At 39.6% G+C, this 18,408-nt stretch overlaps 1 protein-coding gene across 1 annotated transcript; it reads left to right on the top strand.

Moving 5' to 3' along the window:
* The first annotated feature begins 10,438 nt into the window (after nt 1-10,438).
* On the top strand, nt 10,439-17,638 carry ZNF639 (zinc finger protein 639). Its single transcript, XM_006867703.1, has 5 exons — nt 10,439-10,489; nt 11,244-11,312; nt 12,637-12,747; nt 15,880-16,014; nt 16,293-17,638. The coding sequence occupies exons 2-5, from the start codon at nt 11,255-11,257 to the stop codon at nt 17,444-17,446; spliced, it is 1,458 nt and encodes a 485-aa protein (XP_006867765.1). The 5' UTR covers nt 10,439-10,489; nt 11,244-11,254; the 3' UTR covers nt 17,447-17,638.
* The last annotated feature ends 770 nt before the right edge of the window (nt 17,639-18,408 follow it).

The raw sequence follows: 18,408 nt of genomic DNA, 5'->3' as shown, positions 1-18,408 counted from the left end.
AGATCTGTCATGAGGTACAACACTGTGATAGACTAAAATCCATGCACCTACAGGGAAGATCAGTTAATACCACTATTATTTAAATTTACCCTAAAGACAATGAAGATGAAATGGAAGAATTCTACCAACTTCTACAATCTGAAGTTGACCAAACATGCAATCAAGGTATATTGATAATCACTGACAATTGGAACGCAAAAGTTGGAAACAAAAAGAAAGGATCAGTAGTTGGAAAATATGGCTTTGGCAATAGAAAGGATACTGGAGATCACATGATAAAATTCTGCAAAACCAATTATTTGTTCACTTAAAATACCTTTTTTAAACAGCATGGTGTGGTGCTGTGGGCTAATGCATCACACTGCAAAGTTGTTTGAACCACAAGATCGGTGGTTCAAGCTCACCAGCTGCTCCTTGGAAACCCTATACAGGGTCACTATGGATTGGAATCAACTCGATGGCACTTAACAACAATAAGAGACAACTATACATACAGACCTCACCAGATGAAATACATAGAAATCAAACTGACTACATCTGTAGAAAGAGATGGTAGAAAAGCGCCATATCAACATCAAAAACAAGGCCAGGGGCAAATAGTGGAACAGACCATTAATTGCTCATATGCAAATTCAGAATGAAGCTGAAGAAAATGAAAACAAGTCGACAAGAGCCAAAATATGACATTGAATATATCTCACCTGATTTAGGGATCATCTGAAGAACATATGTGATAGACACTAAAAACTGAAGACCAGAAGAGTTGTGGGATGACATCAAGAACATCATACAGGAAGAAAGCACAAAGTTATTAAGAAGACAAGAAAGAAGGAAACAATCAAAATGGATGTCAGAAGAGACACTGAAACTTACTCTCCAGCGTAGAGATGCTAAATGGAAGAAATGAAGAGGTATAAGAGCTAAACAGAAAATTTCAAAGGTCAGCTTGAGAAGACAAAATCAAATATTATAACAAAATGTGCAAAGATCTGGAATTAGAAAATCAAAAAGGAAGAACACGCTCAGCATTTCTCAAGCCGAGGGAACTGGAGAAAAAAATTCAAGCCTCGATTTCATTACTGAAGGATTCTCAGGGCAAATTACTGAATGATGCAGAAAGCATCAAAAAAAAAAAAAAAAAAGATGGAAGGAATACTCAGAGTCACTATATCAAATGGTCGATGTTCAACCATTTCAAGAGGTAGCATTTTATCAAGAGCCAATGATACTGAAGGAAGAAGTTCAAGGTGCACTGAAGGAATTGACAAAGAATGCAGCACCAGGAATTCATGGAATGCAAATTGAAATCTTTAAACAAAGTGAGGTGGCACTGGAGGCACTTACTCATCTATGCCAAGAAATCTGGAAGACAACTACCTGGCCAACTGATTGGATGAGATCCATATTTGTGCCCATTCCAAAGAGAGGTTACCCAATGGAATGTGGAAATCATCGGACAATATCTTTGCTATCCATGTAAGTAAAGTTTTACTAAAGGTTACACAGAAACAGCTGCAACCATACAATGACAGAGAACTTTCTGAGCTTCAAGCTGGATTCAGAAGAGGATGTGGAATGAGAGATATCACTGCTGATGTCAGATGGATCTTGGCTGAAAGCAGAGAATATCAAAAAGATGTTTACCTATGCTTTATTAACTATGCAAAGGCTTTTGATTTTGTGGCTCATGACAAGCTATGAACAACATTGCAAAGAATGAGTATTCTGGAACACTTAATTGTGCTCATGAGGAATTTGTACCTAGACCAAGAGGCAGTTGTTAGAACAGAACATGGGAATACTGAATGGTTTAAAATTAGGAAAGGTGTGCAACAAGGTTGTATTCTTTCACCGTACTTATTCAACCTGTATGCTGAGCAAATAATCTGAGAAGCTGGGTTATATGAAGAAAAACGTGGCCTCAGGATTGGAGGAAGACTCATTAACAACATGCAATATGCAGATGATACAACCTTGCTGGCTGAAAGTAAACAGGATTTAAAAAACTTACTGATGAAAATCAAAGATCATAGCCTTTGGTATGGATTGCATCTCAATGTAAAGAAAACAAAAATCCTCTCCACTGTACCAATAAACAACGTATCAATGGAAGAAAGACTGAAGTTTGTCAAAAGCTTCATTTTTCTTGGGTGAACCGTCAACAGTCATGGAAGTAGAACTCAAGAAATCAAACAACGTATTGCATTAGGCAAATCTGCTGCACAAGACCTTTTTAAAGTGTTGAAGAGTAAAGATGTCAGCTTGTGGACTAAGGTGTGCCTGACCCAAGCCACGGTATTTTCAATAACCTCATATGCATGCGAAAGTTGGACAGTGAATAAGGAAGGTAGTAGAATTGATACATTTGAGTTGTGGTGTTGGAAGAGAATATTGAAAGTGCCATGGGCTGCCAAAAGAACAAGCAGATCTATGTCAGAAGAAGTGCAGCCAAAGTGCTCCTTGGAGGCCAAGATGGCCAAACTTCATCTCTCATACTTGGGACATATTGTCAGGAGGGACCAGTCACTGGAGAAGGATATCATGTTGGTAAGGTGGAGGGTCAGAGAAAAAGAGGAAGAGCCCCCCAGCAAGATGAATTGGCAAAGTTGCAACATCAGTGGGCTCAAGTGTGACAACAAATGTGAGGTTGTCCCAGGACGGGGCAGTGTTTTGTTCTGTTGTGCCAACTCAATGCCACCTAGCAACAACAAAAAGAGGAAAAGACTGGCAGACTTTATTTTACTATTTAAAATGTTTGTCATTAACAAAATTAAAAGCAAACAAGGTAGAAATAAGGATTTCTAACATAAATCACAGACAAATGGTTTCATTTTTAAAGAAAGATTAATAGCTTATAGAATAGTCAAAAGATATAAACTGATAAATTCTTAAAATAAAATGGTCAATAAATACATGAGAAAATTTCAATTTCATTAAAAGAATACAATTAAAATAGTATTCTGTATTTTACTTAACAAAAATGGCAAAGCACTTTTTAAAAAATAACTCAATGTCCACTAAGTTGTCCATTAAAATTTTGATAGCATAAGAAATATTCAAGCAATATTAAATGGGAAAAAAAGTTCTTAGAAAACAACATGAACAATAATATCCTAATTTTGAAAGAAGTATCTATGTGTGCACAGGTATAAAAATAATGAAAATATATAGAACAAAATGTTACCATTGATTAGCTCAGGGTTATGGGATTATGGAAAATTTCTTTGGTCCTCATACTTTTCTATTGTTTCCTTATTGTTATAAGCATGTATCCCTTTTCTGATCAGGAAAAAATTAAGTTACGTTATGAATGTCGCAAAAAGGTGGAAGAATGATTATTAAATACCCCCTCAGAGAAACTTAGTAATATGATGTACAACATGATGTTACTGAATGGTTATTAAAACAAGAAAGATGTGCACAAGGGTTATATAGTTTCACTATACTTATTCAAAGGAGTTCTGGTAGCGCAGTGGTTACAAATCAGGCTGATAACTTTAAGGTCGGCAGTTCAAAACTACCAGCGGTTCCACTGGAGAAAGAAGTGTATTTCTGCTCCTGTAAAGATTTGCAGCCTCAGAAACCCTGTGCAGGGTCACTATGAGTCGGAACCAACTCCACAGTACTTAACAAAATCACATACAGACTTATTCAATCTGTATGTTGAACTGGATGATAAGAAGAACATGGCATCAGGATTGGAGGGATAGTCATTAACAACCTGAGATACAACATTGCTGGAAGTGAAGAGGACTTAAAATACTAATGAAGATCAAAGACTGCAGCCTTCAATGTGGATTGCACCTCAATGTACAGAAAACAAAAATAACTCAAAACTGGATCAATCAACAACACATGATAAATGGAAAAGAGATTGAAGTTATCAAAGACTGCATTTTACGGGTTAATGGGGCCAGACTGCAAAGCCATTTGAACCGCAAGGTCGGCGGTTCAAGCTCATCAGCTGCTCCTTGAAAACCCCATACAGGGTTGCTATGGGTCGGAACCGACTTGGCGGCACTTAACAGCAACAACAACAACCATCAATGCTAATGGAAACAGCAGTCAAGATAGCAAAGGACAAAAAAAAAAGGAAGAAATTAAAGACATATTGCATTAGATATACCTTCTGCAAAAACCCCTTTTAAGTGTTAAGCAAAGATGTCAGTCTGAGGACTAGGATGCCTTGTTGTTGTTGTTGTTAGGTGCCATTGAGTCAGTACTGACTCATAGCAACCTTATGCACAGCAGAAGGAAACACTGCCCAATTCTGGGCCAACCTCACTATTGTTGCCACGCTTGAGTCCACTGATGCTGCCACTTGGCTAATCCATCTCGTTGGGGGTCTTCCTCTTTTTCTCTGACCCTCCACCTTACCAAACATGATATCCTTCTCTAGCGACTGCTCCCTCCTGACAATATGTCGGAAGTATGAGAGACAAAGTTTGGCCATCTTGGTCTCCATGAGCATTCTGGCTGCACTTCTTCCAACACAAATCTGTTGGTTCTTTTGGCAGCTTATGGCACTTACAATATTCTCCTCCAACACCCTAACTCGAAGGCATCAAGTCTTCTACAGTCTTCCTTATTCACTGTCCAGCTTTCACATGCATATGAGGTTACTGAAATACCATGGCTTGGGGCAGAAGCACCTTAGTCCTCAAGCTGACATCTTTGCTCTTCAACTCTTTAAAAAGTTCCTGTGCAGCAGATTTGACTAATACAATACGTCGTTTGATCTCTTGACTGCTGTTTCCTTGAGTGTTGATAGTTGATCCAAGAAGAATGAAGTCCTTGACAACTTCAATCTTTTCTCCATTGATAAGAATGTTGTTTATTGGTCCAGTGGATGCTTAGGTATTTTCAATTTCTTCATATGCATGTGAAAGTTGGACAATGACTAAGAAGACTAGAAGAATTGCATTTGAATTATGGTGTTGGTGAAGAATACTGAAAGTACCATGGACTGCCAGAAGTAAAAACAAATCTGTCTTGGAAGAAGTACAACTAGAATGGTTTTTAGAAGCGAAGATGACAAAACTTCATCTTTCATACTCTTGAGACAATGTTGTCAGGAGGTACCAGTCCCTGGAGAAGGACATCATATTTGGTAAAGTGAAGGGTCAGGAGTCCTAGTTGGCTAAAACAGTATAGATATTTGGGCGGTTTTGTTCTGTTTTACTTTTTAAGTAATGGGCTAAGGAAAACCTATGTTTGGGCTCAATACAAAATGTTTGGCAATGGCATTTGATCCCAAAATGTAAAGAGTTTTGTTTTGTATGAGGCAATGAGTGCATAAAACAGCAATTTAGTAATTTCCGTGGAATGATAAGGAAACAGCAAAACCAGGGAGAAAAGAATGATACATACTATTGTTTAAATTGTGCAAACAAGTATTGCTATTGCTAGCTAGGTGCTAACTATAAAGTAAAAAGCGACAGTGGCTTTAATTGCCACTCATGGATGTTTCATGTGTTCAAAGTAGAAACCCTAACTTCATAGAGATTTTTGAGTTTGTTTGTTTGGAGGAGGGCAGGGGGAGAGTGAGGCTGTAGTATTTGAGAGTAGATCGTCAAGCCTTTCTTCCTTGGCGCCGCTGGGCGGGTTCAAAAGGCCAATCTTTCCTTAGCAGCTGAGCCCACCCAGTGATTGTTGTTGTTGTTGTTAAGTGCCGTCGAGTCGGTTCCGACCCATAGCGACCCTGTACAGGGTTTCCGAGGGTGTAAATCCTTACGGGAGTAGAAAGCCTCATCTTTCTCCCGCGGAGCGGCTGGTAGTTTCGAACCGCTGACCTTAAGGTTCGCAGCCCGATTCGTAACCAAAAATTTCAGTACTATAGTCAGGCCACGCTAATAGCAATATACGACCATATTTGTACAAAAGAGTCTAAATTTTAGAAACTGTGTTCCCAAGTTTATTCATGCTCAGTTACCTAATTATATGCTATCTGCTCACAGAATCTCAAGGCTGGAAAAGAGGAATGGTCATTTAGTCTAATCTCCTCTGATTTCACATTCATTTTACCGAGATTTCCTGAGAGTCAAGAAATGTGGCTGAAACCTAATTGGTTCACAACCTTAAATACTTTCACCTTCCGGCCCAAGAACAGCAACCCAGACCTGTGTGGTTCTTTGGGGTCTTGACAAAGCTTTTGACTGTAACGTTATGCATTTCGTCCCCACCAGGCTGCTGGAACCCTTTGGGGTTTGCTATGCCTTAAGTTTTCCCTAACCTAAGCAAGACCATTTACGTACTTCCCATGAAGGCACAGTCTGGCAAAGGTGGTGCTCCCGCGCCGCGCTTCTCCTAAGTCTTGGGGGACCGGAGGAAGGGCCCAGGGAGAGCGAGGAGGACGTTCCCTGAGCAGCGTCGCCGGCAGCGGTCCCAGAGGACGCAATCACCCGCATGCACTGGAGGGGCGGCGCCCAGCCCAACACAAGTGTACAGCGGCGCGGAGGTGTCGCAGGGGCCACAGGCCACCTGGCCACCCCCGGGGCTAGGGACTGGTGGTCCCTTCCAGGCTAAGTGTGCGGAGAAGCAGCGCACTGCACTCCCCCGCCCCCACCCTCACCTCGTCACCTCGTCACCTCCCCGCCCTCTCGGCGGTTCCTTGAGATGCGCGGCGCAGGCGCGGAGCGAGGCAGTGTGTACGGCCGCGGATCCCAGGCCTGGGCCTGACCGGCTGTATGTGGGCTCGGGCGCGCGGCAGGGAGGTCTAACCCGGTGGGGCGCCCGGGAGCACGAGGGCCCGAGCGGCGCCCCCGTCGCCCTCTGTCGGCGGCCAGGCCCGCGAGGCTCCTCCGCGCGCCCTGGCGCCTGGGCCGTCGCCGCTTCGGAGCTCCTCCGCCTGGGCGGGCCGGCCGGGCCCTGAGGCGCTGGTGAGCTTGATGGAGAAGAGGGCGGGTGAGGTTCTGGGTGGCTGCTGGGGATTTGCGAGTGCGGTTGTATCCCAACACAGGTGGAGGCAAAAAAGGTCAGATGGCGGCCCTCACCCCCATCCCGAAGATCGTTCCGCCGCCTCCGGGGAACGTGTAGGTGCCTTGTCTGATTTTCCTTTTGTGCAACCTCTAAGCTGGGGTCCTGGCAGTCCTCTCAATGCAGGTCCTCGGCCCGCACAGACCGGAGCGTGGCGAGAGCTGGAAGTGGCTGGGTCGCGGCAGCTCCTCACCGACCAGGCGACTGGCACATCCTGCGTTGGCTTGGTTCCCGACGCTCTTCGGTGCCACGCGGGCCCCGCTGGGCAGCTCCTGAACCTCGGGTAGCTTCAGACCGCCGGAGCGGAAAGCGGGACTCCTAGGGCGCTCTAGTCTCCAGCCTAGACATAGTCTAACCCTCTTCTTCTTCTTCTTTTTTTTTTTTTTAAAAAAAAAACAACTTCCATTGACTCGATTCCGACTCACAGTGCCCACTTATAGGGTTTCTGAGACAGCCTCATCTTGCCCACAGAGGGTGTGTATGAACCCTGTTTGGTTTGGTTTTTATGTTCAGCCTAGGAACGCAGTAATTTGAAGCAGTTTAACTCTTTGTAAAAGAGCTCTGGTAGCATAGTGGTTACGAATCAGGCTGCTAATCTCACAGTCAGTAGTTCGAAACTACCAGCTATTCCGCGGGAGAAAAATGAGGCTTTCTGTTCCCGTAAAGATTTACACCCTCGGAAACCCTGTACAGGGTTAGTATGAGTCGACTCCATGGCACATCACCACCACCACCATATATATGTATGTCGTTGTTAAGTGCCATCGAGTAGGTCTGACGTATAGCGACCTATCTGTATAGGATTTTCGAGGTACAGCTGGTGGATTTGAACTGCTGACCTTATGGCTCACAGTCCAATGTTGATCCTTCAGCACCACACCAGGACTCCATATATGTATACATATGAGTATATATATATATATATATATATATATATTGCAACAGGAGAAAGTCTAGAAATATGTACATCAAAATGTTGGAATTTTCCAGCAGGGGCATTTATTGCATGTCTACTTTGTTTTTTTAAGAGGTGAAGAGGGTTGGGGGATTAACGATTGATGCATGTAATTCAGAATCTACCCTATGAGAGGCAGACTAGTGAACAAATGTTTATGTAACAAATCCATAAGTAAAAAGCCAAACTTCTTCACCAGTGCATTTAGAAGGTACAGAAGAACTGTTTGCTGAAATGAACAATAGTATAGTTAGCATTTTTGGTCTTAGTGGGCGTGTCATCATCATTCTGAAACGAGGTCTCATAAGCATTTGGATTCTGTTCAACCCTAAGTAGAAGCCAGACCCTTCTTGGTGAGGTAATCCTAGTCTGACTTGACGATCTGAATCGAGGTCGGTTTGCAACATCAATTTTAATGCCATGCTTGCTTTCCTTTTCTTTTTCCCTTCAAGTTTTAAAGAAATTGAAATATATTTGCAAATAACAAGTTTAACATATCTAACAGATACTTTTCATTTTCTCTCTGGTGTTTTAGAACATTAAGTATATTTAAGCATGTTGGGTATATAAATTCTGGAAGTGTAGAATAAAGACGTATGAATAAATCTTGAAATTTTCATTTGGAATTACTAAAGGAATGCTCTGTGTTGACACGTGAAGCTTTGTATATGTTAACATCATATCCTATAACTATAGAAGCTGCTTTGAGTGATACTTTCCAATATCCCCCACCCCACATTATCATCTGAGTAAGAAATTGGAAGCAAGATGTAATTTGAGATTAATAGTGAAGATTACTGCCGAGAATTCAGAAGGCATGCATTTTCATCTCTGATTCTGCTACTTCTTAGTTGACTTTCTCAGACTGTTTTCTCATCAGTAAAAGCACGATGAGTTTGATAATAGCCCCTCTACCTACCTCACAAAGAAGCACCTGGTGGCATAGTGGTTTAAGAGTTGAGCTGCTAACCTCAAGTAAGCGGTTTGAATCCATCATCAACTCTTCAGGAGAACGAGGAGGATTTCTGCTCTTATAAGGATTCACAGCCTCAGAAAGCCTATACAGGGTCGCTATGAGTTGGAAACGACTTGATAGCTGCTCCTGTAAAGATTTATAGCTTCGGGAACCCTGTACAGGGTCGCTATTAGTCAAAACCGACTCCATGGCACATAATCACCACCATCACCTTCTATCTTATGAGATAGTTATGAAATCAAATAGAATAAGGGTTAGGAAAACTGTCAATAAACTAAAAAGTACTATCATATTACCATATAAACACATAGTGCTTGTATACACACACTGGGGTGAAACAGCAAAAATACAGTATGTGCACCTCAAGTTCTTTTTTTTTTTTAAGTTCTAGTCTCAGGGTTATGAAAGCTGATGTTTGCTTGGGTCAATTATTTCTATGCATTTTCTATTTTCTTCCCTCTTTGCTTTGGACAGGGAGAGACCAATAGTTGCACACCTCAAGTTCTCTGTCACTAGAAATGGTACCAAGTTCTTCTGCCTGCTATGCAAATCCCATTGATGATAAGAAAAGCACTGATGTCTTCTTTACATGCCCACTGCCACAGTACAAAAATGAAGAGGTAGTCCTGACCTGACACTAATCTGCTTACTTGAATTAGGGTGATAACTTTGTCTCCCAGTTTGTTTCCAAAACAAAACTAAAATGATTAAAAGTATGGGCTTTAAAATCAGTTAGACCTGTGTGCAAATCCCAGCCCTACCACTTGTTAGCTGTCCAACCTTAAGCTGCATATTTAAAGTCACTGTTACTCCATTTCATTGCCAATTGTTGCTGTGAAGTGTCATTGAGTCTATTCTGACCCATAGTAACCCTGTATCGGGTTTCCCTGGAGCAGCTGGTGAGCTTGAACCGCCGACCTTGCAGTTCAAATGGCTTTGCAGTCTGGCGCATTTACCCACAGCACCACACCAGGACTCCTTCATTGTCAATAGCATGTGGTAAAAATTATTTTGAAAGGGTGTTATGGATTGTACATATCAGGACTAAATAAGAAAATATATTGACAGCCTATACGTAACTGGTGCTCAGTAAATGACCATTATTTACTTTTATGTAAGTACTTTAACAGTTTAAAGTCTGATTGATTCAGTGACTAAAAATGTTTGCTTTCAATATGGTTGAATAAAGTCATGTAGACATATTACTATTTTGATGTCATGATGTTATGGTAAATTTATTTTAAAGCAATGGGAAACAGTTTTACAAGAGGGCTTTAAAAGGTCACGGAGAAATTCCATTTCATTTTTCCATCAACTTTTTTTGAAGTTAATGGAAAAATGCATGTCCCTTTGTATATTATTTTTAGTACTTAATACAGTTTATTCAAAAGAACATATACTTAGTTCTGTATAGTTTTCTAGTTGATTAATGATTTGACAGTGTTATGTTCTTAAATCTCAGAAATGAGCTATATTTTTGCTTATATGACTTCTGTCATGTTTTATCTACAGCCATTTTTTTACCACATGTGAGAATTTTTCTATAATTGTTTTCTTCACACCAGTATTAAGAATTGTACCAAGTAAGTAGAATATGGTGAAACTAATTAATTTTATGACAGTTCATGTGAATTTGATTGTACACTAGTTGACACACCTGTTTGTTCACAGTAAAATGTTGAATGTGACTTAATAAGTTTGCTTTTTTTCTTCTTGAAAATTACCTATATTCTGAGCCTCTATATGACCAGTACTTTTTCTGGAAACTAGAAGATCAATACAATATTTGTGAAAATACATCTTTAAGCGAATGTACCAGACTCTACTTTGAACCCAATATTGAAATACTTCTAATTTTAGGAAATGTGACTATAAAACTTATATAGCACAAGAGGCACAATATTCTTTATTTAAAATGACTTAAGTATGACTTATTGTAATTATCTAGTCCTCAAGTGCATCATTGTTTGGAAAAGTTTCTTTTTCAACATTACTAATAAAGAGAATGGAAATCAGTGTCCTGCCTTTAGATTTGACTGGGAAAATAAATCCCAAGATGTAACAAGAGATACTTCTTTGTCTTTTAATATCACATTTTTTTGTTACTATTGGAGTCCTGGCATGGTGCTGTCGATAAGCACTAAACTGTTAGCCTCAGGTCAGCGGTTCAAACCCACCAGCCGCTTCTCGGAAAGAAACTATACAGGGTTGCTATGACTTGGGACTAACTGGATGGCTCGTAAACACAACACAACACTGAAGTCTTAGACTGGAAAGAATTTTTATAACAGTGTTAATTTCTGTTTGTAAATGTTTATTCATTTAAATTTTTTTTAGATTGAAAAGATATGAATGAATATCCAAAAAAACGGAAAAGGAAGACTTTACACCCTTCTCGTTATTCAGGTCAGTGTATGATTGAATTATTTTGAAGTTGGGTCACATATTAATTCTGTTCTCTGTGAAATTATATTCCCATCCATATTCTCATAAATGATTAGATAAGAGCTAAATATTTATATTTTTAGGTAAGAGAAATTTTTTAATAATCCTCTGTATGCTTCATTGTCTACTATGTGCCTGAACACATCAGAACTTTATAACACTTTTATTTAATCTTCACAATTCATAGATTACAAGTATATAAATTAAATATCTGAGATTACATACTTGTATGGTAGCATAGTGGTTATGAATTGGGCTGCAAACCTTAAGGTCAGCAATTCGAAACTACCAGCCACTTCATGGGAGAAAGATGAGGCTTTCTGCTCCTGTAAAGATTTACAGCCTCAGAAACCCTGTACAAGGTCGCTATGAGTTGGTACCAACTCGATGGTACTTAACAACAGCATGGTATAATTGGTATCTACTTGTCTGACTCTCAAGCCTGTGCTTAAGGCATAATGATACCTTGCATCATTAAGGGGGAAAACTTTTATACTGTACAGTATTTTTTAGAATGTGATTTTTCATTGTCATAGTGTAACTTTAGACCCCTTGGTTGAGGTATCTCTGCTGTCTTGGCAGTTTCAGAAAGCAGGTGTTTGGCCATCTCAAACAGATGCATCTCATATTTGGGACAGTTTTAGGAATACCTGTTATTCCACCTAATCTACAAGCTCTTCAAATCTCAGAAAGTTAAGCTGGTTTACTGGTTACTACTCCTACCCAGGCAAGACTTGAAATAACTATATTTAGAATCCCTAACTGATCCTCCAGGAGCTCTGGTAGCGCAGTGGTTAAGAATCGGGCTGTGAACCACAAGATCAGCAGTTCAAAATTACCAGCTGTTCGGCGGGAGAAAGATGAGGCTTTCTGCTCCTGTAAAGATTTACAGCCTCAGAAACCTTGTACACGGTTGCTATGAGTTGGAACTGACTCCATGGCACATAACAACAACAACTGATCCTCAGGCCATTTCCCTTACATATTATGCTTTCTCTGTACTACAAAAAGCAGGGCTTCTTGGGAGTTCAGAATTTTTAACTGAACACTTACCAGTAATGGTGCAATTACCACAACTTGTGTCGTATTTTATGGGATTTTATTGTTAGGCAAATATGTCTTTGTGTTTTTAAAATGTATTCAATTTAAAAATGTACAATTTGTGGATTTTTCAAATCTCAGTATCATAACAGATCTGAAATATAATTATAGATACTATAATTAAAATTAAGAAAAATTTTATGTGTTATATTATTGATTAATTTTTTGTTTGCTTTATGTTCAGATTCCTCTGGAATAAGCAGAATTGCAGATGGATTCAGTGGAATTTTTTCTGATCATTGTTACAGTGTCTGTTCTATGAGACAGCCAGATTTAAAATATTTTGACAACAAAGGTATATATATGTATGTTAAATTCCAAAACATTTTTTCTTAATGGTACTACAGTTTAAAACTTTTTTTTTACTTGAAAATGTGGGCAAAAGTGATAATTTCCAAACAGGCAAGGGTTTGAATTTGTTACAATTGACCAAAACAAAGGGTTTTTTTATTTTTAGGAAAGCAGTTAAGTGAATTTTAGTTTCTTAAATTATTTCAGACATATAAATAAAAACCTCACCAAAAACTATTTAGAATTGGCTAGGAGTTGGTGACAAAGTAGGAGTGATCTAGGAGTGGCTGAAAGGTGAGCCACAAGAGTGAGTTCAGTTCCAACCTGGTCTGACCAAAGTTCATAGTCTCTGTCTGACCAGTAAGCATGGTCTTTTTTATGATTTTGAGTTTTGTTCCACATTTTTCTCCCACTTCTCTCCAAGAGCTTCTAATATCCTTTTCAGAGCAGCTGGTAGTGGTAGCTGGGCATCATCTAGTTCTTCTAGTTGCAGTCATGAAGATTGATATTCACATGATTTGTTAGTACATTGAACTGCTTGTGTCCATGGGTCTTTGATTTTCTTCCCCCGCCCCCCTTTTTTTTAACTCTGTATGGGGAGAAACTAGTAGTTTTTCCTTAGATAACTGCCTATGAGCTTTTAGACCCTAGTCGGTACTCGTCAAAGTAGAATGTAGAGCATTGTCTTTGTGCACTATGTTATGTCAATTGACCTTGGTGCCCCCTGAAACTATGGTTCTGCACCCTTAGGCCCAGTGATTCATTCCCTCAAGGTGTTTGATAAAGTCTAAGAAGTTTTCATAATTTTGTCCCCTCTATATGCCACCACATTCACGGATATATTTGCAGCAAAGGTAAACACCGTGTACTAATACCCTCTGTCAAACATATATACGTGGGTGTGTTCTCACTCTTCCCTCCCACACCTATTCAGCCTGCGTGTCTATCTCACACGTGTCCATATACTTCTAATATCAAATTATTTTTGTAGCCGCTACTACCTCAAGAGATGGAATATAACTCCCACAACTAAGTGTGGGCTGTGTGTAGTGATTTCCTCCCAAAGCATACAGTACACAAAGGAAAAAGGGTGACTTTACAAAGAAGAAATAAATTTGTCAGGTGGTCAAGATTAACATCAACAGTTGTAAGTCATGTTGATAGTATGTACTCTTAATGTGATATGAAAATGCCACTGTACCTCTGTCATCTCCCACTCAATAACCCATAACTCTAGTCTTAGCATGAGAAAACATAAAATACATTCCTACAAAATACCTGACCAGTTATCCTCAAAACTGTCAAAGTCACCAAAAACAAGGCAAGTCTGAGAAACTTTCAAAGAACCTAAGGCGATAGAACAGCCAAATGCTAATGAGGTACCCTGAACGGGATCCTGGAACAGTAAAAAGACATTAGCTAACTAAGGAGTCCTGGTGTGACGCTGTGGGTTAATGCGCCAGACTGCAAAGCCGTTTGAACTACAAGGTCGGCAGTTCAAGCTCACCAGCTGCTCCTTTGGAAACCCTATACAGGGTCGATAGGGGTCGGAATCAACTCGATGGCACTTGACAACCACAACAAGGCTAATTGAACTATGGGCTTTCCAAAAACCAAACCCACTGTCACAGTCAATTGTGACTCATAATGATTCTATAGGACCAGAGTTGAACTGCCCCATAGGATTTCAAAGGCTGTGGCACTGTAGGATCAGCGCTGGACTGCACACCACAAGGTCAGCAGTTCAAACCACCAGCTGCTCCTTGGAAACCCTATACATGGTCACTATAAGTCAGAACCGACTTGATGGTTCGACAACAACAATCTTTACAAAAGTAGAATGCCACATCTTCCTTCTATGTAGCTGCTGGTTGGCAGACTCAGACTGCCAACATTTCCTTTAGCAGCTGAGTGCTTACTCACTGAACCATTAAAACTCCTTAGTGTGGGCTTTGGTTAGCAGTAATGTGTCATGCATGTACAAATGATGTTGTTATGTGCCGTGGAGTCAGTTCCAACTCATAGCAACCCTGTACAGGGTTTCCAAGGCTATAAATTTTTACAGGAGCAGAAAGCCTCATCTTTCTCCCGCGGAACAGCTGGCAGTTTGGAACTGCTGACCTTGCGGTTCACAACCCGATTCGTAACCACTACGCTACCAGAGCTCCTTATATACCAATGGTATCAATGTGTTGTTTATTAATTGGCACTGTAGGTTAATGCACCAGACTGCAAAGCCATTTGAACTGCAAGGTTGGCAGTTCAAGCTCACCAACAGCTCCTTGGAAACCCTATACAGGGTCGCTATGGGTCGGAACTGACTCAAAGCCACTTCACAACAACAACCACCATACAAATAAAGTTACTGGCAGAAGAAACTGGTGTAGAATATATATGGTAATAATCTGTATTATCTTAATGAAGTCTATTAGAAAGAAACCATTGCCATCAAGTCAATTCCAGCTCATAGCAGCCCTAGAGGACAGAATAGAACTGCTTCATAGTGTTTGCAAAAGCTGTGATTGTTACAGTAGCAGACTGTCACATCTTTCTTCCACAGAGTGGTTAGTGGTTTTGAACCACCAACCTCTCAGCAGCTAAGCACATAACCACAGTGCCAACAGGGTTCCTTCAGTATTCTCCACTGGCCTGTATTTCAGTGGGTTTTACTACTCTCTCTAAAATCCTAGGACAGTACCACAGGAATGTTGTTGTTAAGTGCCTTCGAGTCAATTCCGATCCTTAGTAACCCTGTTTAGGGTTTCTGAAGAGCAGGTGGTGAGCTTGAACCACCACCTTGCAGTTCAAACGGCTTTACAGTCTGGCGCATTAACCCACAGCGCCACACCAGGACTCCACCACAGGAATAGTCTCGTTCAAATTCATTAAAATTCTAAGTAATATTGAAAGGCATTTTTGACCAGATGGGGCATAGAAATAAAAGCATCTGCTTGTTTGGGTAGATTATCTGGGTGCCTGGAGTACGTAAATATCCTCTCTCTTCATGGCTAAATCTATGTCTTTAGTTCCTGGTGGAATTCAGAGTCATATTAGAAGTATTTGGTATTTTAATTATTTTATAATAATTGATGCTTTGATATGAATAACCAGTATTTTTTAAAATCTCTTTTTGCAGATGATGATTCTGATACAGAGACATCAAATGACTTGCCAAAATTTACAGATGGAATCAAGGCCAGAAACAGAAATCAGAACTACCTGGTTCCTAGTCCTGTACTTAGAATTCTAGACCACACTGCCTTTTCTACAGGTGAGGGAAGCTAATTAATAGTATTTACAACTTTTATATAAATCTGTGACAAAACAGTATATTTTAAAAATTGTCAGTTATATTTGTTTTAATAAGTTTTATTACAATAATGTTTTTATGTGCCATTGAGTCTGTTCTGAGTCACAACAACCCTGTAGAGGGTTTCTGAGGAGCAGCTAGTGGGCTTGAACTGCCGACCTTACAGTTAGCATTCTGGTGATCATCCTACAACACCATATCAGGACTCCCATAAATAATATGCTTATTTTCTTTTTCAGAAAAATCTGGCGATGTTGAAATTTATGATGAAGAATGTGACTCACCTGAATCAATCAACCAGCAAACTCAGGAGGAGAGTCCTATAGAAGTTCACACTGCCGAAGACGTCCCGATTGCTGCAGAGGTGCATGCAATTTCTGAGGATTATGATCTTGAGGCAGAAAACAATTCCTCTGAGAGTCTCCAGGACCAAGCTGATGAAGAGCCACCAGCTAAGCTTTATAAAATTCTTGACAAGAGCCAAGCTCTGAATGTAACTGCTCAGCAGAAGTGGCCTTTACTGAGAGCTAATAGCAGTGGCCTGTATAAATGTGAACTTTGTGAGTTCAACAGCAAGTATTTTTCTGATTTAAAGCAGCATATGATTCTGAAGCATAAGCGTACTGACTCAAATATATGTCGAGTATGCAAAGAAAGTTTCTCTACCAACATGCTTCTGATTGAACATGCCAAGCTACATGAGGAAGATCCCTACATTTGTAAATACTGTGATTATAAAACAGTTATCTTTGAGAATCTCAGCCAGCACATTGCAGACACTCATTTTAGTGATCACCTGTATTGGTGTGAGCAGTGTGATGTGCAGTTCTCCTCAAGCAGTGAACTCTACTTACATTTCCAGGAGCACAGCTGTGATGAACAGTACTTGTGTCAGTTCTGTGAACATGAAACGAATGATCCCGAAGATTTGCATAGCCATGTGGTAAATGAGCATGCATGTAAATTAATAGAGTTAAGTGATAAATATAACAATGGAGAACATGGACAGTATAGCCTCTTAAGCAAAATTACCTTTGATAAATGTAAAAACTTCTTTGTATGTCAAGTATGCGGTTTCCGGAGTAGACTTCATACAAATGTTAACAGGCATGTTGCCATTGAGCATACTAAAATTTTCCCTCACGTTTGTGATGATTGTGGGAAAGGCTTTTCAAGTATGCTAGAATATTGCAAGCATTTAAACTCACATTTATCTGAGGGGATTTATTTATGCCAATATTGTGAATATTCAACAGGACAAATCGAAGATCTTAAAATTCATTTAGATTTCAAGCATTCAGCAGACTTACCTCATAAATGTAGTGACTGCTTGATGAGGTTTGGAAATGAAAGGGAATTAATAAGTCATCTTCCAGTTCATGAGACAGCTTGATTGTCCTTTTTATTTCAATTTACGTAATGTCAATGTAAAAAAAAATTTTTATAATCAACTGTCTTTGAAGCTGTTGAAATGGATGATTTTAAAGATAAGAGAGTTGCCTTTAGCAAGTATTGGTTTTTTAATGGTCCGATCTTGACACTGCTACATTTTCAGTATGTAATTGTATCTTAAATGTGGTATTTTAAATTACATGGTAGTTGGTAGCTTTGGCCACTCTTGGTGACTTTCTTGCATGTGCTCTGATTTTATGAATTGATAAGAAACATGTATCAAAGATACTAGACTACGGTTTTCTTTCCATAACCATCAGTGCTATTAGGTTTTTTGTTTGTTTGATTTGTAACACAAGACATGTTCAGTTGTCAGTGGTAAATCACTGACATTCAGCATTGCCAGAAGTGAAAATGTAATAGTATATATAATAAAGTCCACTGATACTTCCTTTAATAAGAACCCAGGTCTTCCTTTAGCATTCTCCACCAGTATTTATCACTAAGACAGTTGGTGGACTCTGTGTTCATGACTCATTCATAACCTATTACATTTAATTTTCAGTGTTTAACAGCTGCAAAGTTAGGCCCAAACTTCTTATGTCAAATAATATACTGAAGTATTAATATAGAGTCTAAAATCTTAGAGAGAAAGGGTTGCTAGTGTGACAATGTATAAACTGCTTTTAATATTATAAATTGGTTTCATTTCTGAAATAGTATCAAGAAGATACTAGCCTCAGCTTTAACAAACATTGTTGCTAACAGAACTGCCCAGGTATATCAATATAGTGGAAAAGACCAATTGTATGATTTATTTCACTTCAAAAGCCATGGGATTTTACTTTATTTTGAGAATGGTGGCCACAACCATTGTTCTCAGAACTCATCATTTTTTCTCTGCTATTTTGTCATATATAGATATCTGTGTTTCTAGAGGTCCTGGGTAGTGCAAATACTTGT

This window comes from Chrysochloris asiatica, unplaced genomic scaffold, assembly GCF_000296735.1.
Source record: "Chrysochloris asiatica unplaced genomic scaffold, ChrAsi1.0 scaffold00108, whole genome shotgun sequence".
Lineage (NCBI taxonomy): Eukaryota > Metazoa > Chordata > Mammalia > Afrosoricida > Chrysochloridae > Chrysochloris > Chrysochloris asiatica.
The sequence above is the reverse complement of the archived record's forward strand: the minus strand, read 5'-3'. Positions and strand labels throughout refer to the sequence as shown.